The 27256-nt window shown below is 43.6% G+C and overlaps 1 protein-coding gene across 1 annotated transcript in view; it reads right to left on the reverse strand.

Moving 5' to 3' along the window:
* Nucleotides 1-27256, reverse strand: part of LOC122805667 (cytochrome P450 20A1) — a 427110-nt gene that overhangs the window by 188434 nt on the left and 211420 nt on the right. Inside the window, exon 8 of the mRNA XM_044075991.1 lies at nt 7277-7331. Coding sequence (XP_043931926.1) covers nt 7277-7331 — 55 coding nt within the window. The remainder of the gene's footprint in view (nt 1-7276; nt 7332-27256) is intronic.

A 27256-nucleotide genomic window follows, 5' to 3' on the forward strand; every position in this document is an offset into this window, starting at 1 on the left:
CCGGCAGCTGAAAAGGCAGGTCATTGGGTCTGTTTAAGGACTGACCCCTGCCCTCACCAGAAGTCTGAGCAGGTGAACTCCTGTTCTAGGCCTAAAAGAACCTTGAGCTCTGCCCCTACCACGTCTAGACCTACCCCTAGACTGGGAATCATAAGCAGGATATGTCCACCCCTTAGCAGGCCAATTTCTACTAAACTTCGGTGGCTGCACCTGCAAAAATCTTTAACAGTTTGCATAGACTTAGCTTTGTCCTCCATTTTCTTTAAAACTGCTTCCACAGGCGAACCAAACAACACATCAGACTGTAAAGGAGCATCCAAAATCCTTGTCTTAACATGCTCAGCTAAATTCTGATCCCTCAACCAGGCATGCCTGCGAAGAACAGAACTAGTGGCAGCCACCCTCGAGGAGGCCTGTACAGCATCAAAACCACATTGCAAAGAATGCTTACCCACTTGTTCAGACACATGAACTAAATCCAACAACTCTTTACACTCAATACCTTCCGCCAAAGCATCCACCTTAGATTTCAATTGTGAAAGGAGATAATTTTGATATTTTAACATGTGAAACTGACAATTCAACGCCTCATGGCTAGAGTGGAAGAAGTATACACTTTCTTTCCCCACCTATCCAAAGCCCTTGCCTCTTTATCAGTGGGAACAGGATATTTAACCACAGAGGCCTTAACACCTTTAGGCCCCTGAGAAACAGTTTCTGGGTCCGCCCTAGGACTCTTAAACAAATACTTATGAGCTTCGGGCACCCTATAGTACCTATCAGGTTTAACAGGAGCAGGAGGCAAAGAGTCAGGGTTCAGGGAAGCCTCTGCAAAACATCTTCCACCACATTCAACACAGGAGGTATAGCTAAGGGCCTATGTTGGGGTAAAAATAAGAATTCCCTAAGCCTTTTCCTGGAATCAGAATAATCTTGGCCTTCCCATTTAAAGTGTTCTCTCATGGAATGCAGAGTCTCTGAAAATGAGAAATCCTCAGGAGGAGAAGCTGTAGGTGTGGAATCATCCACATCAGAATCAGAATAAGGTGGAAATTCCTGCAAGTCTTCAGAAGACTCTGAAGCCTCTGAATACTGTTCCAAACACTCAAACTCAGGTTCCACCCTAGGCCTCTTATCTGGAGGGGGCATAGAGCCTCTAATCATGGTAATTAAATCTTCTGCCATTTTAAGCATATGTTTCTTAGGCACAGAACCTGAAGTGCTAGGAGAAGCCCCCACTGAAGCTGAACTTGGCCTACCTCTCAAAGAAGTTTTGGAAACAGAAGGAGAAGCTCTACCTACCTTGGGAAGAGAGGGAAGAACAGTTACCTGAGAAGCCCCCTCAGCCTGGCCTACTTCCTGAGAAGGCACATCCTGTAACAGTAAAGTCTCTGCCTGAGACTCCAAAGAAACTCCTGGCAAAACCTCGCTCCACTGAGCCTTCTAAAGAACCGGCGTCTCGACTGCGGTTCATCCACCCTAGGCTTCACTGTTTTGTCCTTGCGCTTTTTGGGCGTCGGAGCATCCGACGGCATTTTATAATTGCAACGCTTCCCAAACACTAACCTGGCACAGTCTAACCGTCTCTTAATAGTACGTTTGTTAAACCTAGCACAAGAGCGGCATCCAACAACGCCGTGCTCAGGCCCTAAACAAGGTATACACAAGGTATGGTAATCCCTATGAGGTATCTGTTTCCCACAAGAAATACAGTTATTCACTTTTTCTGACATCCGGTTAAATACTGAGGCAAGAAAAACCAAAATGTTCCCAACGGGTACTTAGCCAACTCTGATTCGGTCTGAAACTCCGACGAAATATTTCAGAACGCCAACCTGCACTCGCAAAACTGCTTCTGCATCGGACCATGCGGCAAAAAAGACTGAGGATATGACGTCGGTCATGCGCATTAGTACCCTGACTGTTAAATATCAGTCTAATGCGCCCTGACCGACGTCAGCCTTATACTCTGGTATTCGGGCCGACTGGACAGCGGACTACCCAATAGTTAGGACTGCAGCAATGTGGAACGAAGAACATCGAGCAACACATAGTAAGAACTTACTTAGCTTAATGCTACTGCCAAAAAGTAGTTACTTGAAAATGGAAATCAAAATCTAAAACAAAAGGAGTGGAAGGTTAGAATACTGCAAAGAAAATAAAAGGACTGAAGGTAGAATCTTCAGAAAAGGGAAGGAGTGAATGTCTTGGACATAAATGGAATTTGGAGTAACAATACATGCAGAATAATGTTTAGAAGGAAAAGTAAGGTTTAAAGAAGGCAAGAACTGAGCAATTTATGTAATGGTGCAACTGAAAACTGAAAAAATTAATGTATATATGTACTACAGAACAATAACAATGGATACTGTTACTAGAGTATTTTATATTAACAAGAAAGATTAAAAATGAAAAAAAAGTATTTTCTTTAAAAAGGGATAGATAAGTGAGAAAGCACAGACCAGGGAAGTGCAAGTGTCATTTTGGGAGCAGTGGAAGGAGGATGGGACTGGGAACTGGAATTCTAGATAAAATGTTTAAAGGCAATATGGACTGGGCTTTGCTTCATGCAGAGGGGTCAAAATCAATGGAGAATGGAAAGGCTGAAGAAAGATGAATTGAAATAATTACAAGGGTTAAATGGGTGACAGGAACTGAAAATCCAAATGAAAACAACAAAAGAAAGACATTCATAGTAACTGCAAAAACAGAGGAAGGTAACATGCCAGGAGAAAGACAAATGATATAGGTTTAGCTAAAGACTGAAGGACATGAGGGTAAAGGTTTTGTAACGGGCATGAAAAGGGCAAGCAGGATGTGGTTTACAAAGGGAGGTGTTAAGGACCTTAAAAATCCTTATGAATAAAGTGAGCATCTTAGGATATTAGTGAAACTGTGAACAGTTTTCAATAAATGGGTAGGACACATGAAGGGAGTAGAATACACTGTAAAAACATACATTAGGGCAGACGAGATAATGTAAATAACTGAATAGCTACAAAAAGAAAGAGCATTAGGACAGAATGGTTCTCTATCGACCCGGAGGTCATTTTAAACCTAGTATTTTCGTCACAATGTAATACCATAGAAATGCTAGTCAATACCCAAGACTGCATTTAGTGATGACTGCCCATGTCCAGGAGGGTTGTGGGCTCTATCCCCGGTAAGAATTTACAGTGTCCCATCTACTCATCCAGATTCCTCTTGAACAGTGTCATAGAGGTGCTCTGTTTCACATGAATTGGTAGCCTGTTCCAAAGAAGCGGCAGTCGCTGGGAGATAAATCTATCCTTCCAGCACGTCCTATTTAAGTCGCAGCTCATATTTAGGTCCCTGAAACGGGTAGCCCTAGTCCCGTCTGATTTATGGATATGCAGCAAGTTCATTAAGTTTGGGTTTTGGACTGCTCCGTAGGCCAGGCATAAGTCTCCCCTAAGAAGTCTATTACAATGCGGAGTATAGTGACAGGGACTTTTGTCAGTCTGTGTAAGGCACATGCTGGAGCCCCTTGATCTTCTTTGCTAGAAACCTCTGAGGTCTCTCTAATTGCTGCAGGTGCTTAGTATGGTACATGCCCAGTGAAGCGTTATACACAATTATGGGCTGGATAAGTGCCATGTAATGGGGGGTTTTAACTTTTTTTGCTCTCGAGGCGATGCCTTTACTAATCAAGTGTGCTACATAAAAAGCTTTCCTTACTACAGTAGATACATGATGGTCAAAGTTAAGGTTGCAGTCAACTTTTGATCCCGGATCCCTTACCACTTCATGGGTACATAGTGTACTGTTGTTGATTTGATAGTGTAAGGGGATATTGTTTGTGAGGAAATAATGATGCATTTCTTTGCATTCCGTTTGAGGCAGTGGCTAATACGCCAATCACTGATTTGCACGAGACCCTCCTGGAGTATACTGACATCATTTGGGGACAGGGTTGCCACCTTTCATTGTGGCTAAAACCGGAGTAAAGCCATCACCAGTAACACAGCCCACCCCACCCCTCTCCCGTCCATATCCCTCCCATTTTGTGACATCACGATTACATCACATGATGGGGAATGCCCTCTTTTTCCATTCCTGATGCCTGTTTTTGGCTGATTTACTATGCTTTTCTGTAAAAAAGCATAGTAAACCATCTGATTTACAAACTCCGATAGTCTGCTTCCTTTTCTGAAACAGAATACCGGAGTTTGTACAGTGTTTTCCGGACTACCGGAAAATCAGTTTGATTTCCGGATAGTGCAGAAAAAAAACAGGGGTGGCAACTCTATTTGTGGATTCCATGACTGCACCTAACTTGGTCAGCCACAACTCCTTAGTTTTGACCTGAACTTCTGAGAAGTATATACCAAACAGAAGGGGGCTCAGCACTGACCCTTGTGGCACCCCACTGGTAACAGGTCTTCTGGTTATTGTTGAATCACCCACATTGACAGTGTGTGTCTAGTTTGTGAGCCAGTTGGCAACCCATCTTACAACAAAGGGGTTTACATTCAGTTTTTTAAGTTTATCAGTAATGCCTGAATGTGGGATTGTGTTGAAAGGTCGAGGTATGCTGTGTGCACAGATCTGCCCTCATCAATGGCCTTGGTCACATTTTCAAGGAAATCTACCATATTTGACAGGCAGGATCTGCCCCTCACAAAGCCAGACTAGGCAGGATCCAGGGTTTGGAGGTCACCTATGTCTTTATTTATGAGGTCAATAATGATATGTTTTATGGCCTTACAAACGAGGCTGGTCAGGCTTATGAGTCTATAACTCCCCGGGTCTGTTGCTTTTAAACTAACAGTGATCAACTATTACAAAGATCTGCATACAACTACAGGTGCAGATCTTGACTTTAGCGATAATATGTCTATGGCTGTTAAGAAGGCCTAAGGACTAATCTGTACTATTCTTAGAAACATATCTTTTAGGGAAAAAAAAATGGGTTTCCATTTTTTGTCTCACTGGTGCAACTACATTTGGCAATGTAACAATCTTGCAGTTGGTGCAGCTCCTGAGGAACACAGTTTGATTCCCTCAGCTTTCATATGCCCACCTTATGACCTTGAGCAACTCAATTATCCAGACAGTTCTTGGGGGCAACTGGGAGTTTGGGCTAGACACCTCAATGGTCCCCTAGACTGCAAGTGTACTAAGAACCTATGAACCTAGAGTGTACTGTCACTACAAGAAAAAAAAATCGGTTTCCATTTTTTGTCTCACTGGTGCAACTACATTTGGCAATGTAACAATCTTGCAGTTGGTGCAGCTCCTGAGGAACACAGTTTGATTCCCTCAGCTTTCATTTGCCCACCTTATGACCTTGAGCAACTCAATTATCCAGACAGTTCTTGGGGGCAACTGGGAGTTTGGGCTAGGGTGTAAAATAATTCAATTACAGACTACAGAGTTTGCATAACACTTAGGAGTTAAAACCCACTAAACTGATACACAAAATTCTTAGGGGAGAATTATGTACTATGAACAAGTCTTCTGAAGAGCTAGCAAAATTTTATTACATTTATAAATAAATGGTCCGTACAAGAGGCCCAAGTACAACAGAGAATTGCTACTACAGTCCTCATTAATGACTACTTCCTGACTAGAAACAAGTAATTTCCAAAGTTATGAAATCAAATTCCCAGGGACAATAGAACTACTATTAACCTCTCTTTTTTTCAAATCAAATTACATACATATACGGATGATGGCTTTGCAAGGAATTAGGTTCTTTGCATAGTGGTGAGCCTAAAAACATTATCTTGCAGACCAGGCAGAGGTATTTTCCGTCAATAAATTTACAAGAAACAGGATACACTGACACTTCTGGAAAACACAGCAATGTCTCTAGGGAGGAGGAGCGAGTCTGACTTGGGGTGGGGGGGTACAAAGCTCTGAAAGTCAGGCCAGACACCAGATCTCACCTAAGTTTTTGTTCACAAAGGTCACTGCTGCAACAGCAACATGTACAAAGAACATCCAAATGTATAAACACATTATTTCTGATTTATTGATCAAATATTGTTTAACTGAAAAGTTAGACAATCAAAACCAGACTGAGTTACTTTTCAAATCAGAGTATTCTTTTGTGGAGGCAAACTTCTCAACCGCCATGCATACAACTGCAGTCCCAGCCTTAATATAATCTATTCCAAGGCTGTTTCATTTTTGTTCGAAGTCAAATCTCCAAGAGTAGTGGCATGCTTTGCTGAACGCACAGTTTGGCTATTAATACTACGCAAGCAATTACTCAACTAGTGGATACCTTGACTTACACCAGGAGGAATACAATAATTCTAGCTGGTTTAAAACCAGTTTCTGTCATTTTAAATTTTGGAACACTACTATGTTTCTCCATTTATGATAGCCCACAAAACAAGCCAAACAATTCTGTTAGATGATTAGCTGTAGTTATGAAAGGGGTGACTATATTAAAAAGTGAGGAAAGGGAAGGACAGACAGTGCAAAAGTAGTAAATTTATACCAAAGGATTTCAATACATTTTAAAAGCTGGCACACGGTCTAAACTAGTACAGATAACTGGCTGACTTCATGGTGTAAAATGATGAAGTCAGACAGACGGACAGGAGTGAAGAAGCACAGCCAGCAGCGCAGTGTGTCAGAGTATGTCACCCAAGAATAATTCTCCAGTGGTGACTATGGGCCTAATGTGAGCAGTCTGCCTGATATGAGATGAGGCGTGCTTCAGATGTTATGGAACTCACTGACATGGGTGACAGCCTCACCCTGTCCTACAATGCATGCCCCTCCAGTGAGTGCTTATGTTTCAAACTGAAGGGAAGTCACGCCAAACATAATGTCCATGATGGTTGACTGGCTGTACCATAATTGGCTCTTGCCCAGTACTGAACAAATACACCTGCTGCAATTGGTCAAATGGTCGGCACACATGCAGGTGGCCCAAAACAACAAATACAGACAGGTGACGCAAACAGGGTAAGGAAGAGAACAAAGAAAGGGTACTTACTGCTGTCTTAATAGCAGCTAAACTACTTTGGAGAAGATATTATAAAGTTCACGAAGGTAAATCTTTGGTACTGACAAATTTTCGATTTCTTGATTTTAGAGCTTTGTCTAGTGACACCCCGTCTTACTTGAACTTGACTATTGTTTGTATATAAAGATTCAGTTTTAGTGCCATATTCTTTAAAACAGCTGTTACTGGTGCTTTACTACAGTGTGCTTCTGTGGCTAAGCAATCAACTTACTGGCAACTACATTAAAAAAAATTAATAAAAAGTAACAGAAAACAACATTCTTTACTTACAGTTTGCGGTGATCACACTTCCAGCCAGGCAAAAGATCATACTGTCCTCGAGAACCTACAGAGCAAAAATCATAATTCAGAGCAAATATATTATTAAATTAAAACCACATTTACGCCAGCAATAGTCCTGTAACCTCAGTCATTATCGCTCGGGTGCTCCTTAGCAGGTCAACACCTCATTACACAATTATGTAATAAGGAGTACAGGTGCAAATGTTGCATTACATGAATGTGTGGCTATTATAAGGTAAGAATCTAAGCAAAAAGCTGAAAAATTCATGTGGGCAAGCTCAACATATATGAATTTTTTCACTGGCTTGAAATGCCAGTAATACCAGCCTATACACATCTGCCAACAGAGACAGCAGACAGAAATATTGGTCTACAAAAACTAATGTCAGGAAAACCAGAAATCACACCACCTTACAGAAATTCCTTTGTTTTAACAACTTTTTAAAATACATTCTCAGTTTGTGATCTGTTTTTTTTTTCTTTTATTCTTGATTTTCTAGGTACTATATATTAAGCTGAAACATACTGCAATATACAGTATTTGTTTAACTAGAGATAAAGGAAATGGCATTAGTTTTATTTAGTATGGCCAACATTCATTCATCTATAAGGTTATGGCCAACATTCATTCATCTAGAAGGTTATCTGTAAGCACTGAAATGACTGCAATTTTTTCAAGTGAAGCAATACCACCCCTACCACACCATCCATCATAGGTTCATAAGTAGGTACTAGGCTATCGGCCCAAGGGCCTAAGTACGCCTAGCCAACAAAGTTCCCTGGCTTATGCCAACCCAAGAAAGTTAATTTCCTGTGCCCCTGTCGAGCAGAGCCACAGAAGTGATCCCTTAGTGTATTTATTTCCCATCCACTCTTCAAGATTTTTCTTGAAGAGTGTTAATGAGGAACTTTGCTTGACATAGATGGGTAGCTTGTTCCAGAGTATGGGACGTTTCTGGGACAGTTATCTATCCCTCCAGCAAGTCCTGTTTATTGTGGTGACCAGGTTTAGGTCCCTAGAGCGTGTAGCTCAGAGGGCTTGGGATTTTTCTTTAGGTGTAGCGTGCCCAACAGCTCTGGATTTGACAAAGCTTTATATGTTAAGCAGAGATCACCTTGAAGTAGGCGATATGCTACATCATAAAGCTGGAGTTTTTTGAGACGATCAGTGTAGGGCATCAGGGGCCACTAATTCTCTTTATGAGGTACTTCTGTGGCCTTTCCAGCTGCTGCAGATGTCTTGTGAGGTACATTCCAAAAGGGGTGTTGTACTCTATAATGGGTCTAATGAGTGTCAAGTAGAGGGGAACAATGACCTCTTTTTTCCTGGATGAGAACCCTTTTGTGATGAGATGTGCCATGTAGAAGTATTTCCTGACTACTGTGGCAATGTGATTATCAAAGGAGAGACTACTGTCCACCTGGGTCCCAAGGTCTCATCACACATTCGGTGTTAAAAAGACTGCCGCCTGTGTGGTAGTTCATGGGTACAAAGTTTTCCTTTTATTAAAATCTCTTGTGAACATATGCAAAATAGTTCACTTGATATAAAAATCTCATGATATGAAAATTAATGGTAATTTCATATAATCAATGTAACACAATGCATACTGCCATATATAATGTATAGCTACATCTATTTTTACTATTAAAATAGGGATTCAGACACAGGATACATAATTGTATAGGCTAATGAGCTACTGGCAGGAAGCTGCATATCAACTGGAGCACCTTCTTCGACAATGTACCTTCTGAAGAACAAAATAAGAACAGACACACATCACAGTATCCTTTGTTGCGTATTCCCCATTATGGCAAACTACAGACAACACAGCAATGACACATGCCAGTCCTCTAAGCACAAAACCAACCAAAATCCAGCCTTTCGGCTGATTCTTCAACGAAAAACTCTCATCAATCTCACAAGGAGATTTCTTCCATAATTCTACTCAAATTTAGAATTTTAATCAAGAAAATTCAAAGGGCACATAAATACGGGAAGTTCTAATTGTAACAGCAAGGCTTATGATCCAAACTGTGCAACTGGCAAAAAAATGTTGGGTGTGGGGTGTAAGCAGGTATACAGTAGCTGAAGACTGACATCATTGTACACATCATCACATGTCTGCCTTCATCCTCCAGCATTAGAATTCCTGGAAAACAAAGAATACTGAATGGTAAGGAGAATGAATATAACCATAAATAACATCAAGCAGGTTCTGAATATGTTAAATGATAGAGGGCTGTGTGGGTGCAGAAGATTAACAGCAAAAGGCAAAGGCAAGCAGCAAGAAATCAGAGACTTAACTTTTAGCCAGTCAAGAGTTTTAAAACAACTGCAGTAGTGTGACTTAGGAACAGACTGGCTAACAAATCCAGCACTTTTGTTGTACAGTCCTTCAAATTTATTTAAACTTCACGCTGATAAGTCAGTGTAAAGAATGCACCGATACAAAAATTTGGGGAATAGTACAGACTACATCAGCTTCTGCCTAGAAGACATGGTAAGACACAACCCCAATCATGTAGCTACATTTTAATGCACTGTTTATCTAGTATAAAAGCATCATCAAGAATTATACCTAGGTATTTAATCTTACTGGAACAATATGTACACATTCAGTTTCTTGTGTAGACCTCCAGGACTGAATGGAGTGTGGCTTTGCAGCTACAAACTAAGCAAGATTTCCTTTTACTAGCATTGAGAATCTGGTGATATTTCTTAAACCAGTTTTCACAGCCTGCACATCCAGGCCATAGTTTAAACTAAGCAGCACTGTGTGACCCCAACCAACTCACCGTAACAGAATGAATGATTTACACTCAAGTGTAAGAACAGTTGTCTAAGAAAAGAGCCTTATTGGGTGGCTTTGTTAGGAAAGATATCCACACATTTCTTTAAGCAATTTATTCTGCCCCCCACCCCCACAATGTCTATTATCCATCTAGTCCTGCTGCAACTGGCCACACCTAGTTGTTTCCAGGGTGACAGCCAGATGAGGTGCAGCCTTTTTCCAGAAACCATAAGAAATGTTCCTTTTTTCAGTAGCTCATCTGCTTACTTGCAGATGCAACAGAATCCTACACCTTTCCCTTGTGTTTATGCATGCTCCAGAAAATGGACAAAGAATAGTTGTGTAAACTCTTACCATAACCATAGATGTCCTTCTCTTCCATGTTTCAGTATTCTGACTGTGGGATTCTCCACCTCAGGCGACCCAAACGTCGGCTCCTATGCAAAAGCTTAAGCCTGGTTGCCGCTAGTGCATGGGACGCAACATGCAAGGCCATAAACAAGGTGCCTTAAATGTGATGCCTGCACACAAAAGACCTCAGAACTGACTGCTCTCTCGGACAATAGTCTAAGTGGTGCCAAATGATGTCCTCTAGACAGATTAAATGCAATGAAGGGGACAGGTGGGAAGGAAGGAATACTGGAACATGGAAGAGAAGGACATCTGTGGTTATGGTAAGATTTTACACAACTATTCTATGTCCTATTCCCATGTTGCAGTATTCTGACTGTGGGGGAGAGTACCACAGCTCAAGGAGGAGGAAGGGTGGTGGAAGAAGTTGCAGATTCCAGGAATCCCTGTAGGATTGCCCTTGCAAATCCTGCCCTGGCTTTGGACATATGGTCCAACTTGTAATATTTGTTGAAGGTATGCACAGAGGACCATGTGGCTGCCTCAAGAATGGTAGTTGTGACTAAGACCTTAAGGAAGGCCCCAGAGGAAGCCACAGCTCTTGTAGTGTGTGCCCTGACCTCACGAGGTAATTGTTTCCCATAGTAGGAGTAGCTGAAAGTGATAGTTTTCCTTATTCAGCAGGAAATAATTTGTTTGGACACCGCCTTGCTCAGGGCCTGGGATGGAAGGACAGAAAAAGCTGACTGGACTTTGATACTTTTGATTTTGTCCAAATAGAACTTTAGTTGCCTGTGGACGTCAACGGAGTGAAGTATTCTCTCACTGTCATTCTTAGGATAAGGAAAGAAGGTGGATAGGTGAATTGACATTGAGGGACAGCTCATTGACGACTTTGGGCATGAAGGAGGGATTGGTGCTCAGGGTCACCCTATCTTTGTGGAAGATGTAGGGTAGGGATGCCATTACTGCTCATAATTCTGAAACCCTGCTGGCTGAGGGCTACTAGTAGGATAGTTTTCCATGTGCACATCTGTAGAGTAACAAAGCCAGATGGCTTAAGTGGAGCAATAGTTAGTTTTTCTAGCACATAGTTTAGGTACCAAGGAGAAGGGAGAGGTTTCTTTGGTGGCCTAATGTGGAGAACACCTTTTAAGGATAGTCTGACATCCAATCTGGAAAGTAGAGGTGGGTCCATAAGTAAGCAGGCAGAAATGGCGGATAAGTGGACCTTGACTGAAGAATATGAAAGGTCTGATTTTATGAGCTCACACATATAGGCTAGGACTAGAGGAACATCCGCTTGGAAGGGGTCCCTATGCCTTTGGAGACACCATTTGGAGTACCTTTTCAATTTGGAAACATAGGCCCTCCTGGTACTGGGTTTCCTGGCCTCCTACAGGACAGATAGCATATCCTCAGTGTAGCAGTGTCTGAAGGGGCTCGAAAGTTTATCACCCAGGGGGTCAAGCACAAAATCTCTAGGTGTGGGTGAATAAGAGATCCCTTCTGTTGTGTGAGCAGGTCCACCTTGTGAGGCAACTTGTGGTGCTTGCCCTTGGCAAGAGACTGAAGAAGGGGGAAAGTACCATAAATGTAGATGTTAGAGTGTATTTACTGGTGCAGTCATCACATTTGGGTTATCTGCCTGCAGGTAGCCCTCAGCCGGCCTGAATACCAGACTCTTGGGATTTCTGCGTTGGATGCTGTTGCTTCTTCCATGATGTCAGGTCATCAGGGGTATAAAGCATGCAGCCAACACCATTACATCAGTTTTTCTTGCCCCAGATGTCAGGTGCCCCCACAATAGGAAGCAAATATAAAGTATGGAACCCCTCCGGTAAAAAGCAAATACACATGATATAATATATATCAAACAAACAGGCTAGATATAAGACAAGAGAAGTTAGGGGGCTGGAGGGAGAGTAACTAGGACTGCAACAGTGAATACACTCGAACATCTACATTTATGATAAGTGCACACAACTGTACTATGTTCTTCGTGTTTCATTGTTGCTGTCATCACATTTGGGTTGATTCCCAAAGCTAAGGAAGGGTGGAGGTAGTTAAAGAGCATTAGGGCTAGCAATCAGGCCCTGTAAGACTGCTGTGGCAAATCCAGCTCTAGATTTAGAAAAAATAGGCAAGTGGTAATGCTAGGTGAAAGTATGTACAGAGCTCCAGGTTGCAGCTTCCAGGATGTCCCTGGTAGGGACTCCTCTGAGAAAAGCAGAAGAGGTAGATGCAGCCCTGGTGGAACGTGTTCTTATCCCCTGTGGGGTAGGTTTTCCATGGTGCTTGTAGCAGAAATGGATGCAATGTGCTATGCATTTGGAAATGGTTTGCTTTGAGATGGTCTTCCCTTCTGTCCCTGCAGCAAAGCTAGCTAGCAGCTGGTCAGACTTTCTGAGATGCTTAGTCCTGTCCAAATAGACTCTAAGCTGTCTGTGCATGTCCAGGGAATGCAGTATCCTTTCCCCTTTATTCTGGGGATTAGGGAAAAAGGTAGGCAAATGAATGGACTGGTTCAGAGCCACAATGGACACCACCTTGGGCATAAATGATGGATTAGTCCTGAGGGAAACCCTGTTTGCATGGAAGATAATGAAGGGTTCCACTGCCATAAGGGCCTGCAGTTCAGAAACCCTTCTTCCAGAAGTGATGGCTAGAAGAAAAGCTGTTTTCCAAGAAAGCAATTTCAATTCTGCTGTAGCAGCTGGTTCAAAGCAGGGAAGAGTAAGTTTTTCCAACACAAAGTTAGTGTCCCAAGCTGGGGTGGGGACTCTCCTGGGGGGGGGGGTCTTCAATTTTTGGCCCCTCTAAGGAATTATTTTAGCAGTGGATGAGAGAAGAGGGGTGGCTCAGTATTATAATGAGCTGATATGGCTGAGGTATGAATCTCAACTGAAGAGAAAGATAGGCCATTGTGGAGCATTTCTGTTAAATAATCTAGAATATGAGGTAAGCTGGGCACCGTTGTGCCCATCCCCTGAGAGGGGCAGTATCTTTTCCACTTTTCTGAACAGGATTTTCTAGTATTAGGCCTCCTTGCCTCAAGAATGACATCCAGCACCTGCTTACTGAGGGTTGCTAGAGTTGAGCTCAGGGAATTAACCAGGCTGCAAGGTTCGGGGTTTGAGGCTGAGGGTGCAAAATCTGACCCGCCCGCTGGGACAGCAGGGAAGGGGTCTGAAGCAGGTGCCACGGTTGTAGCACTGTCAGACTGCACAAAATGGGGTACCAGTGTAGGCGTGGCCAGTCCGGAGCAATCAGTATTGTCCTTGGCTTGTCCTGTTTGATCTTTAGAAGGACCTTCGAGAGAAGAGGCAGAGGGGGGAGGCATAAACTGAGAGGCCTTCCCAGGCAAAGGACAGGGCATCCACTTTCCAAGCTTGACTCTGGGAAGTTCTGGTGCAGTATTTGTTCAATTGGTAGTTCTGAGGGGAGGCAAACAGGTCTACCATTGGTGTCCCCCATTTGTTCCTCAAGAGCTTGAATATTTTGGGTTCCAGTTTCCATTTCTACTTAACTCTGCCAATGAATTTCGTTTGCCCAGCAGGAATTGAACTTGTAGGTTCACTTGGTTGCTCAAGGCTGTGTTCCACAGAGCCATGGCTAGTCTGCATAGTGGGTAGGAATGGGTTCCCCCACTTGTTTATGCACCACATAACTGTGGTGTTGTCTGTCTTTACCAATAGTTGTCCTGGCATAATAAGGTCTTTGAAGGCTGTCAGAGCATTCTGTACAGCTGACATTTCTTTTTGACTGATACGCAGGTGCAGCTGTACTGGGTTCCATTTGCCCTGAATGCACTGCCCTGCCATGTGAGTCCCCCATGCATAATCTGATGCGTCTGTTGTTAGGGTTTGGGTGGCAGGGGGTATAGTGAAAGGGAGTCCCTTGTTGTGGTAGCAGGCCTCTGCTCACCATAGGAACTCTGCCCTTAGGCAAGGAATGATAGAAATAATTTTTTTCAGGTCCTGAGAATGTTGACACCATAGACTTTTTAGATGCCACTGAAGGTTTCTCATATGCAGTCTTGCATGTGGAATTAGCAAAATGCAAGAGGTCATGAACGGCAGGGCTTGCAGGATTTTCCTTGCAGATAGCTGAGTTTTTGTGGCCAGTAGGTTGAAGTAGGTAGTCAAATAAACTTGTTTCTCTTTAGTGAGAAATGCCATTTGGGAGGTTGTGTTCAAGCTTGCTCCCAGGAATACAATCTGTTGGCAGGGTAATAGGTGTGATTTCTTCTTGTTAATGGTGTATCCCAGTGAAGTTAGAAATCTCTTTACAAATACCAAGTGCTGTAATAGCAAGTCCTGACTCTGCCTGAATCAGGCAATCTTCCAAATATGGCTAAATCTAAATATTTCTCTGCCTGCAAAATGCAATGGCTGGAGCTAGGCACTTTGTGAATACCCTGGGTGAAGTAGATAAGGCCAAAGTGGGTAATGAATTCCCAGTTTCTTGCATGCAGAGTGAGCTTTCCTCCTAAAGGTGCAAGTAGTTGAGCAAGGCTTGGAAGAGTTAAGGATAAGTCATTGTGCAATTTTTTCATAGGGGTGGCTTACTACTCCCTGCTTTGGGAATGGGAGCCCCCCACTGCTTAGATCTGTGCATAGTCTGAGACTGAAGTCTTGCTGGACTGCTACTCCTAGGTTTGGAGTGAGAAGGCTTGGAAGGGACTGGAAAGGATCAGTTCTTTGAAGGCCAATGCCTACAGAATCCAGGTGGCTGTACTTGTAAGAAATCTTTAACAGTTTGCATAGACTTAGCTTTTTCCTCCATTCTTTTAAGAATTTATTCTGCTTTGTTGCCAAAAAGGCGCTCTCGGTTTAAGGGTGCATTCAGTAATTTGGCTTTAACATGATTTGGCAAGTTTTGCTCCTTAAGTCAAGCATGCCTTCTAAGTACAGAGCCAGTGACAGCAGCCCTGCAAGATGCTTCTAGAGCATCAAAACCACATTGCAAAGTATGTTTACCAACTTGGTCAGCAGAATGCATTAACTCTTGTAAACCTTTGTGTTCGTTTAATTAGTCCCATGATATTTTGCTGATAACATATGAAACTGGCAATTTAAAGCCCTAATGGCCAGAGTAGCAGAGGTGTATACCTTCTTACCCCATTTGTCTAAAGCCCTAGAATCCCTGTCAGAAGGGGTAGGATTTTTGGCAGTAGTAGCCTTAATGCTTTTAGGTCCTTGGGAAATGGTCTCTGGATCCGCAGTAGGATTCTTGAAGAGGGATTTGTGAGAGTCAGGTACTCTGTAGTACCTGCCAGGTTTCCTGGGAGCTGGGGGCAAAGTGTCTGGGGTAAGGCTGGATTCCAAGAAAACATCATCTACAATCTTCAGAACAGGAGGGACAGCTAGAAGCCTGTGCTGAGGCAGGTTTAAGAAAGTACAGTTGTATACACTAACCATAAATGTAGATGTCTGAGTGTATTCACTGTTGCAGTCATTACATTTGGGTAATCTGCTGGCAGCTGCCCTCAGTCGGCCTGAATTCCAAAGTCTTGGGTCCTGCGTTGGTTGCTGTCTTCTCTTCCATGACGTCAGGTCGTCAGGGGTATAAAACATGCAGCCAATACCATTTTCTTTAGTTTTTCTTGCCCCCGATGTCAGGTGCCCCCAAAAAGGTAGCAAAATTATATATATATATATATATAAATATATACATGCAACAATATAAACTTTACCTTCATCTACAAGCAAATACACCACGTAGGTTGTAGAAGATAGAGAAGGAAAGATAAACTTCAGAAAGACAGGGGATGGCAGGAGGGTAACCTGGACTGCAACAGTGAATATACTCTTAACATCTACATTTATGGTAAGTGTACACAACTGCACTATGTTCTTCATGTTTCACTGTTGCAGTCATTACATTTGGGTAGAATCCCAAAGCTATGGTTGGGAGGCTGGAGCTAAACAGCATTAGGTGTGGCTATAAGGCCCTGCAGCACTGCAGTGGCAAAGCCTGCCCTGGACTTAGAGTAGAGAAGCAAATGGTAATTCTTTGTAAAGGTGTGAACAGAACTCCAAGTAGCAGCCTCTAGAATGTCTTCGGTTGGTACTCCTCTGAGAAAGGCTGCTGAAGTAGCTGCAGCTCTGGTGGAATGAGACCTTATGCCCTTGGGCACAGGTTTACTATGGTGTAAGTAGCAGAAACTGATGCAGTGGCTTATCCACTTTGAAACTGTCTGTTTTGAAATAGCCTTTCCTTCTGATCCTGCAGCATATGACACTAGTAATTGCTCAGTTTTTCTTAGAGTTTTTGTCCTGCTCAAGTAGAATCTTAGCTGTCTGTGTATGTCCAAGGAATGCAGAATTCTCTCCCCCTTGTTCTGCGGATTTGGGTAAAAAGTTGGTAGATGAATTGTTTGGTTAAGAGTCACAGTGGAAACCACCTTAGGCATAAAAGTAGGATTTGTCCTCAGAGACACCCTGTCTGGGTAAAATATGATAAAAGGCTCTACAGCCACGAGGGCCTGTAGCTCTGAAACTCTTCTTGCTGAAATAATTGCTAGTAGCAGAGCCGTTTTCCATGATACGAACTTTAGATCAGCGGTAGCAGCTGGTTCAAATGGAGGCAGGGTGAGCTTTTCCAACACATAATTGAGGTCCCGTGCAGGTAATGGTGATCTTCAGGGAGACCTTAAATTTTTGGCTCCTCTTAGATACTGCTTTAGTAAAGGATGAGAAAAGATTGGTGGCTCTGTATTGTAATGAGCCGAAATGGTAGAGGCATGGATTTTGATTGATGAGAAAGACAGGCCTTTGTCAAGCATCTCAGTTAAGTATTGTAATATCTGAGGAATATTTGGTTTTGCTGTATCAGTTCCTTGTGCTTGATTCCAAGCACAGAATCTCTTCCATTTGTCAGCATAAGATTTACTAGTAATAGGCCTCCTGGCTTCCAAAATGACATCCATCACAACTTTACTGAGAGGTGTTGTTTATATGACTACATGATTAGCCATGCTGCCAGGTTCAGAGTCTGTAGTTGATTGTGAAGGATCCGATTGTTTTGCTGGGACAGTAGTTGTGGTCTTTGAGGCAAGGTCCAAGCTGGGTATTGAGCCAAGTTCCTTAGGATTGGGTACCACTATTGGCGGGGCCAGTCCGGGGCAATTAATATCATCTTTGCCTTCTCTTGTCTGACTTTTAAGAGGACCTTGGGTAGAAGAGGTAGAGGAGAAAAGGCGTAAACTGATAGGCTTTTCCAACTGAAGTGTAGGGCATCCACTTTCCATGCATGTCTGTGATAAGTCCTTGTGCACAATCTTTTCAATTGATAATTTTGAGGAGAGGCAAATAGATCTATGTCTGGGCTCCCCCATTTCTCTGTTATCATGCTGAAGACTTGTGGATTTAGTTTCCACTCGTGAGGATTCATAAGGTTTCTGCTTAAGTCGTCTGCCAGAGTGTTTGGTTTTCCTGTCAGGAATTGAGCTTGAAGATGTATTTGGAAGGTCAAAGCTGTGTCCCACAGTGCCATGGCTAATCTGCAAAGGGGGTATGAGTGTGTGCCCCCTTGCTTGTTTATATACCACATGACTGTGGTGTTGTCCGTCTTTATCAGTAGTTGTCCTGGATGAATTAAGTCCTTGAAGGCTGTTAGGGCATTTTGAACAGCTAGCATCTCTTTCTGGTTGATATGTAGATGCATTTGTTTTGGTGTCTATAAGCTCTGAATGCATCTTCCTGCCATGTGGGCCCCCCAGGCATAATCTGATGCGTTTGTTGTTAAGGTTCAGCTGGCAGGGGGTAGAGTGAAGGGCAGTCCCATGTTTTGGTGACAGGCCTTTGCCCACCACAGAAACTCCTATTGCAGGCAGGGAATGAGAGGAATCAATGTTTCCAGAATGTTGACTCCATAAACTTTTTAGGCACCATTGAAGTTTCCTCATATGCAGTCTTGCATATGGAATTAATAGGATGCAGGATGCCATGAAGCCCAGAGCCTGCAGAATTGGCCTTGCAGAAGACTGGGTTTTTGTTGCCATCAGTTTGAAGTAAGCAGTCAGTTGCCTTTACTTGTCTGGCGTGAGGTAAGCCATCTGGGCAGTTGTATCCAAGCTTGCACCCAGGAATGTTATCTTTTGAGAGGATACCAGTTGTGATTTCTTTTCATTTATTGTGTACCCTAGGCATGTTAGAAGCCTTTTCACAAACACCAGGTGTAGAAGAAGAGTGTCCTTGTTCTCTGCTTGAATGATACAGTCATCCAAGTAAGGATAAATTTGTACACTTCTTTGTCTGCAAAATGCAATTACTGGTGCCAGGCACTTTGTAAAGACCCTGGGCACAGTAGATAAGCCAAAGGGCAGTGCAGAGAATTGGTAATGCATTAAGCCAGCCTTGAATCTGAGGTAACTTCTGCACGATTGTCTTACTGGGACATGCAGGTATGCCTCTTTTAGGTCTAAAGTCACCAGCCAAGCATTCTTGCCCAGCATGGGCAGAAGCTGCTGCAAAGTCAGCATTTTGAATTTTGGAATGTCCAGGTATGTGTTCAAAATCGATAAATCCAGTATTGGCCACCAGGCCTTGTCCTTTCTGGGTACCAAGTACAGTCTTGAGTAAAAACCTTGTCCTTTTTCCTGTTCTGGTACTGTCTGAATGGCCCCCATATCCATGAGGGATGTAACCTATTTCTGTGCCTCTGCCCAGTGATTTTTTGACAGATCTGGCCAACCACTTGCCATTGGCAGAGTGTGGAAATGGAATCTGCATCCCTGTGATACGATGTTTAGTACCCACTTGTCCTGGGTTATTAATTGCCAATTTTGTGCAAAAAGTGCTAATATTCCCCCTATGGGTGCTGCCAAAAGATAAGTGCTTGGTGTAGGCAGAGGGAAGTCATTGGGATTGCTTTCTGTAGGTTTGCGCTTTATCTCCTCCAGATTTGGAGGTGGAAGCGCCTCATTGCTTTGACCTGTATGAATCTTGTGCCTGGTATCTGGAACCTTTAGGGTGTCTGGATTTGCCCCTTTGAGCTCTGTCTGACACAGGAAAGGACCAATTTTTTGTAGGCCAGTGTCTACTGAATCTTGGTGGCTGCACTTGTAAGACGTCTTTGACAGTTTGCATAGACTTAGCTTTGTCTTCCATTTTCTTTGAAACCTCTTCTGCCTTAATACCAAACAGAAAATAATGCTGTAAAGGTGCATCTAGTAACTTAACTTTAACATGATCATGTAAATTTTGTTCCTTTAACCAGGCATGCCTCCTAATCGCAGATCCAGTAACTGCAGCTCTGCAGGAGGCCTCTAAGGAATCAAAACCACATTGCAAAGTATGCTTTCCAACTTGTTCAGCTGCATGCAATAATTCCTGCAATTCTTTATTTTCTGCATATTCTAAATCAACATCATTTTCTGTTTCAGCAATCCCATAACATGTTGTTGGTACTTAAGCATATGAAATTGACAGTTTAAGGCCCTGACTGCCAAGGTTGCAGATGTATAAACCTTTTTTCTCCATCTGTCTAGTGCCCTTGAATCTCTGTCAGAGGGGGTAGGATTTTTTGCTGTTGAGGCCTTAACTCCCTTTGGACCCTGAGAAATAGTTTCAGGATCAGCAGCAGGGTTTCTAAATAAAAATTTATGTGAGTCAGGGAACCTGTAATATCTGTCAGGCTTACTGGGAGCCGGAGGTAAGGAGTCAGGGGTCAAGTTTGACTCCGAAAACACATCATCCACAATGTCTAAAACAGGGGGAATGGCTAAAGGCTTGTGCTGAGGGAGAAGAAGGAAATCCCTGAGCCTCTTTTTTGATTCTGCGAAGTCTTGGCTCTCCCAGTGAAAATGCTCCCTCAAAGTATGCAAGGTTTCTCCAAATGAACAATCCTCGGGAGGAGATGCAGATGGAATAGACTCCTCAGCATCAGAATCCTCATAGGGAGGTACAGATAATTCCTGATTAGAAGAGGAATCAGAAGAAACAGAAACCTGATCTGAATATTCATAATCAGGGTCTTGCCTAGGCCTCTTGTCTGGAGGGGGATGGGTACCCCTGATCAAGGTAATAAGGTCTTCAGCCATTTTGATCATCTGTTTTTAGGCATAGAGGCCTGTGCATGTGGCTCATGCGTCATTTTTTTAGTTTTAGAAGTTGCTTTTGTCTTTGGTTTTGCAGCTGTCGTCGGTTTGATATACAAATGTTGAGGTCTGAATACACCCTCAGAAGCCAGTGCCTGTTCAGCGGCTCCGGACCCATCCGAGGGAGATACATCCGTCGGTCCAATACCTTGAGTATCTTGCGGCATGCCGGACTCCACATGGGTGTCGGTAGAGGCCTGCGACTTGAAGGTAGCGGGTATCAGGGGCTGCAAAAGCACCTCACTGAGTAACGGCGAACTGGCGACTGGCTTAGGAGAAGCTTCGTTGTCGGTTTTGGATCTTGACTGCCTTTCTCTGTCCTTTTCTTTGCGTTTTTTATGTACTCCGGTAGTCCGATTGCTATCTGACGACATTTCTGGGTAGTTAAATCTGTTTCCAAAATACTTTGATGCAAAAATATACCGACGCTTAATAGTGCGTTGGTTAAATCTAGCACAAAACCGACAGCCAGGCACGTTGTGATCAGGGCCTAGGCAAGGAATACAGTATAAATGGAAATCCTTATAAGGTATTTGCTTCCCACAAGTAATACAATTATTAACTTTTTCTGACATTGGTAAAAAGCAAGAAAAAAGTTTCCCCAACAGGGTACTTAGCTTTACTGAAGACTTCGGTTCTGAAACTCAAACTCGAATATTTCAGTAGTCGGCCGACCGGCACTTGCGAAATACTTCTACTTCGGGCACCGCACGACAAGAAAGACTGAAGAAAAAGGCGTCGGCTGCATGTTTCATACCCCTGGTGACCTGACATCATGGAAGAGAAGACAGCAACCGACGCAAGACCCAAGACTTTGGAATTCAGGCCAACTGAAGGCAACCTGCCAGCAGATTACCCAAATGTAATGACTGCAACAGTGAAACACGAAAGACATTTCCCAAAGTCTCTTTTTGGACTGAGAATAGTCCTGGCTTTCCCAGTGAAAATGTTCCCTAAGGGTATGCAAGATTTCACCAAAAGAAAAATCTTCTGGAGGGGAAGCAGAGGGAATGGAATTCTCTGCATCAGAATCCTCATAAGTAGATAAGGTAAATCCTGGTAGTCAGAAGGAATAGAGATATCAGATTCCTGATCAGAAGAATCAGAAGGAAAATCAGTTCTAGGTCTCTTAGAGGGGGAAGGCTGGCTTCCCTAATTAAGGTAATAAGGTCTTCAGCCATTCTAATCACTTGTTTTCGATGAGCCTGAGAATGCACTTTGTTCATCGATTTTTCTAGGTGTAGTGCGAGCTTTAGGCCTGAGGAATTCGGTATTTTTAGCTTGAAACAAAGTCGTCGGTTTGATATGAAAATCCGTAGGCCTGAATACACCCTCAGAAACCAGTGCCTGCACAGCGGTTCCGGACCTATCCAAGGTAGAGACATACGCAGGTTCCATGGTTGAAGAAGCATCTCGCGGCCTACCGGACTCCAAATGGGTCTCAGCAGAGGCCTGCAAATTTGTAGAAGCAGGTATCAGGGGCTGCGAAAGTGCCTGAGTACCAGCGGACTGGCGACTAGCTTAACGGAAGCATCGTCGGCAGTTTTGGACCTATGTGGTCTGTCTCTGTCTTTATCCTTACGTTTTTTCGGAAGATCGGTAGTCGGATGGCTTAACAAAGCGTTTTCGGAGTACGGAGATCGAGAATGAAAGTATACAGCTACAAAAATAGCCAGACTATGAATAGTTCGGGAGTTGAACAAGGCACAAAACCGACAGCGAGGCACATTGTGGTCAGGTGACGCAGTAAGAATGAAAATCTCTATGAGGTATTTGCTTTCCACGGGCAAGACAATTATTAATTTTTTCTGACATCGGTTAGAGCAAGAAAAGAAGGATCCCCAAACAGGGTACTTATCTTTTTGAAGACTTCAGGTCTGAAACTCAAAAATGAAAATTTCAGGAGTCGGCCAAACAGCACTTGCGAACTGCTTCTGCTTCAGGCACCGGATGGCAAGAAAGACTGAAGTAATGGCGTTGGCTGCATGTTTTACACCCCTGACGTCATGGAAGAAGCGACAGCATCCGACTCAGAAATCCCAAGACTCTGGTATTCAGGCCGGCTGAGGGCTACCTGCAGGCAGATAACCCAAATGTGATGACTGCAACAGTGAAACATGAAGAACATCCAATGTTGCCTTGGCCAATAGGGAGTCACCAGCAAGATTTTTGGCTTGTTCCTCCTGATTTTAGGACTTACTGAATGAGCAGGAAGGGAGGAAAAGCATAAAGGACAGTCCCTTCCAAGAGATGGTGAAGGCATCCTCTTACCAAGCTTGTGGGGAGGGGTCCTTGGTACAGAAAAGTTGTAATTGTCAATTCTGGGGGAGGCAAATAGGTCTATTTGAGGTGTGCCCTACTGGTGGACAATGTCTAAGAAGATGTCTCTGTACAACATCCATTCATGATGCAGAGAGAATGATCTGCTGTGGGCATCCGCCTGATGGTTGTCCTGGGATGGAATATAAACTGCCTGCAGCAATATGTTATTCTGAGAGGCTAATTCCCACACCTGCATTGCTAGGCTGCAGAGCAGGTAAGACCTGCCCCCCCCCCCTTGCTTGTTGATGTGCCACACCACAGTAGTGCTGTATGTGAAGATTTGTAGGGGTCCAGGTTGCATGACAGGGAGAAAGGCCTGTAGGGCTAGGTGGACTGCTCCCTTATGTTGATGTGCTTTTTCTGGAGGTAGGGCTCATATAGGGCCTGCACTTTGAGGCCGTTCATAGTTGCACCCCAGCCTAGATCAGAGGCATGTGTGTGTATGGACTGTATTGGTGTGGGGGTTTGCAGGGGCAGGCTTGGGTTTAGCTGCACTTGCTAGATCCGCCATCTTAGTTCTGTTTTCATCTGGGGAGTAGTAGTTTAAAGGGGAAGCTATTTGACAGGAGTAGGTGACTGACTCATCAGAAGAGGAATCTTCTTCCTGGGTGTGGGTAGGAGGAATGGAGACAGCTGAGGCTGGCCTGGGGCTGAGGACAGGTAATGTGGCAGCTGTGGACGCTGAAGGCCCAAGAACCATAAAGGCCTGCAGCAAGGACTGGGAGAAAGAGTGCCAGTCTGGTTGCTCCTCCGAGGAAGGAGACAAGTGTTTAGTCTTTTGTTTCCTCTTCAGAGGAGTTGATTTTGCTGAAATGGGGCCTAGTTTCAGGGATGTGGCCTAAGGGTGAGATTTCGGATTTTTGGAACTCAGAAGGGCGTCTTCTGGAGCCTGGTTCCCCCTCGACCCCGGCTATAGCAGACGTCGGAAAAACCTCTGAGGACGTGTCTTCCAGTGCTTCAAAAGCGGCTTTCTCGAGAGTAGTCGCTGAAGATGACAGTTCCAGCGGACGTCCCTCAATCCCTAAATCAGTAGTTGGCGGGGTGTCCGATGACAGAGGGGCAAAAGTGGTAGGCCTTGAAACTTTGGCCTTTTTTAGAGGTTCTATGAAGGTAGAAACAGTATGGTCTATGTATATCCAACATGTGTATAGAATATACTCTTCTTTGTTAGAATAATTAGGAAAAAACACTAGTAAGTGAATGGGCTGTGTCATATTCATTTCAAAAATCACTAAGCAGATAAGGACCGACTGGTACGGAATGACATTCTGTATTTGTGGAAAACCATAAACGGGCTAATGAAGAAAGTTCCTGAAGTTTAGAAACCATGTAGCAGAAGTGATGGCTACCAGAAACCTTGTTTTCCAATATAAGGCATTCAATAATAAGGAAGACGCTGATTCAAACTGTGGCTTTGTCAAGGTTTCTAACACACAGTTCAGATTCTAAGGGGGAAACTGTTTTCCCTGGCAGGAGATCTGAGCACGAGCAATCTTTTAGAAAGGCTTTATAATGCTTAGGGGAGGTAAGGGAATGTTTGTGGTAGCCAGCATGAAAATTTCATATAACAGCCAGTTGCACTTTTACAGTAGAAAAACTTGAGCTGGAATCTAATATAGAAGCTAAAAAAATGGAAAACATCCAGGACAGAAGCTGAAAATGGATCAATATTTTTGGAAGAGGCCCGTAAGACAAAAACTTTTCCATTTTCTATGGTAAAGTCTACATGTACTTTCTTTCTGAGAGGCTGATAGGATCTTAATCACCTCAGAAGATAGGCCTACATAATTGCCATTACTGGAAGTGGAGAAACCATGCAGTTAACTTCAGAGTGTGTTGATTCAGGTGAGGCTCCCGAGAGGGGTGCAAAAGAAGATCCTTCACTGGACCCAATATCTGTGGGGAGTTCCCCGATATTACGTCTGTGTAGGCCAGTAGACGGCCATAAATAAGAGAGAAGCCTTGAATCTGATTGCTTTCTGCAAGAAACTGGGGATCAACGGCAAGGATAAGAAGATGTAAAGGAGACCAGGAGGTCATTGCTGTGTTACAGCATCCCTTGTTGGCTGTCCCTGAGGATGGATCATGGTGAAATATCTGATGCATTTGGTGTTGAGTGGTGAGGCAAAATGATACGCAGCAGGTAAAGTCCCAACTACTGAAAATCTGCTTTGCTATCAATGGATTGAGGGACCACTCATGAACTGTTAGAAGAGATCCGCCGAGCCTGCCACAAGGCAATTGAGGGCTCCCAGAATATGAGTATGTTGCTATGAGAAAGCTCTGTGAAGTTATCTCCCATTGCCAAGCTCTCATTGCTTCCCAAAGCAGTGGAGTAGTATCTGGTTCCTTCCTTGTTTGCGGATATACAAAACTACCATCATACTGTCAGGTTATACAGAAATTACCCCTGGAGGAAGGTGGCCCAGAAGTTCCTGCAACACAAGGTGGACTGCACACACTGACCTGTCCGCAGTCCATAGAGCTTGGACCATCCTCCAATTTTAATGCCCCCCCCAGGAGGAAGTATCTGGGTCATGACTGTAACTAGGGAGACAGGCTGATAGGTCTAAAGGAAGTATGGCCACCACTGTAAACAGCTCTTGCAGGCACTGGTTATCAGGACTATCTTGGAAAGAGGATGCAGGAGTTGCAGCAACTGGATATGCAAGAGCCACTGGAGTATCCTCATATGGTAACATGCAAAATGAACCATTACAACACAGTGGAAATGGGGGATACACTCTGAAGAATTAATACCACCCACCTCAAAGTCTGGAACTTGGCAGTCAAGAAGGAAACTATGGACTGTATCTATGTGACAACTTATGTAAAGAATCCTGTATGTAGGTTGGAGAATTAACTTCTGAATGTTTGTGGAAATTCCCAAGGACAGACACATATTGAGCAGTGAGTCCCTGGCTTGAATGGAGACATTCCATTGTGAAAGCAGTTAGGAGCCAGTCATTCAGGCAGGAGAACACTGTGAATCCCTAATGACATAGGTGAGCTGCTATGACCACCATGCACTTGGTAAATCCCTTGGGGGCTGTGGTAAGACCAAGGGCAAGTCTCAAAACTGACTCCTAATCAGAAGCAAAGGAATCTCTGCGACCACCACACTACCCTGATGTGTAGGTAAGCATCTTAGAGAACTACTGACCACTTCCAGTTGTTTTCACTTGTCAGGGGAGATCGAGTGCACCATGACCACTCTGGACTGTGTCTTCTGCATGTATTTGTTTAGGTGACTGAGGTTCATAATAGGCCTTTGGTCTTGACTTTTCTTCGAAACTATAAAAAATCTCAAATAAAACACTGGCGCCTCTCAGGTCTAGTGGGACTTCCTCGAAGGCTCTTTTAGGAAACAAAGAGACAACCTCTTTTTGTGCTGCACTGACAGGGTGGGATATCTGACATAAGCTGTCTCAATTCTGGGAACGAGAGGAAAAAGGGTACACAATAGCCTCTGGATGTAATCACTTTTATCCACTTATCCTGCATGATGGCCTCCTACGCTTATGAGTAAAGGGACAGATGACACCAGACTACCTCCAGAGGGAAGCAGTTGGGCAGTCCTTTAGGAGCACAGTAGTTTGTTAGAAAAGGTCCACAATATCCCTAGTTTTGTAGACTACTACTGCCTCTAGGTCTATATCCACTAAAGGGTCCACCTTAGCCACATCCACCCCTTTCAGGAGGCGCTTCAAATTGCTGATGCCTGGGTTTTCTAAATGACTTGAGCCCCTTTTGGTTCCTGCTATATGATCTTTGAGAGGCCTCAAACTTCACTCTGATGGCAGAGTATGTCTTGCCATCCTGTTTGCAACTCTACACCCTCTCTTTCACTGATGGACTAAATAATGAGGATATGCCTTGGTGAAGGATGCCTTCAAGTGGTTCACAAAGTCACATACGTACAGCAATTCCTGCCTCCCCATGGCTACATCAGCCCCAACTGTCCTCGTTGCACCATCTGCCACATTAAGCACAAGGTGCATAAAGAGGTTAGATATGTTACACAATGTTGCCAGGGTCACCTCCAACTGTTTCCTGGAGTCTGATGTCAAGGGGCTTTCAGAATAGACAGGGCCTACAAAGCCAAGCCCTTCAGGATGCACTGATGGAGTAAAGGAGGGGAAGAAAGGGGCCGATAATGAAATACAGGGACTGAAAGGGTAACCTCACAAAAAAATGCATACTACAATGAAGAAAAATCCTACAAAAAAGTAGATTTGAAAGAATTAAATGAAATAGAGCACTTAGCTTGGCCAAGTCATTGAGAACCTCATCTCTTCATGACAGTGGCAAACAAGAGGGAACACAGAGCACTACAGCATTATAGGGGTGGATCTAAAAAAAGGCTCAAGGGTAAGACCCAATAAACATCTCAAG

Source organism: Protopterus annectens, chromosome 6.part1 (genome assembly GCF_019279795.1).
Source record: "Protopterus annectens isolate FY-2018-M chromosome 6.part1, PAN1.0, whole genome shotgun sequence".
Lineage (NCBI taxonomy): Eukaryota > Metazoa > Chordata > Ceratodontiformes > Protopteridae > Protopterus > Protopterus annectens.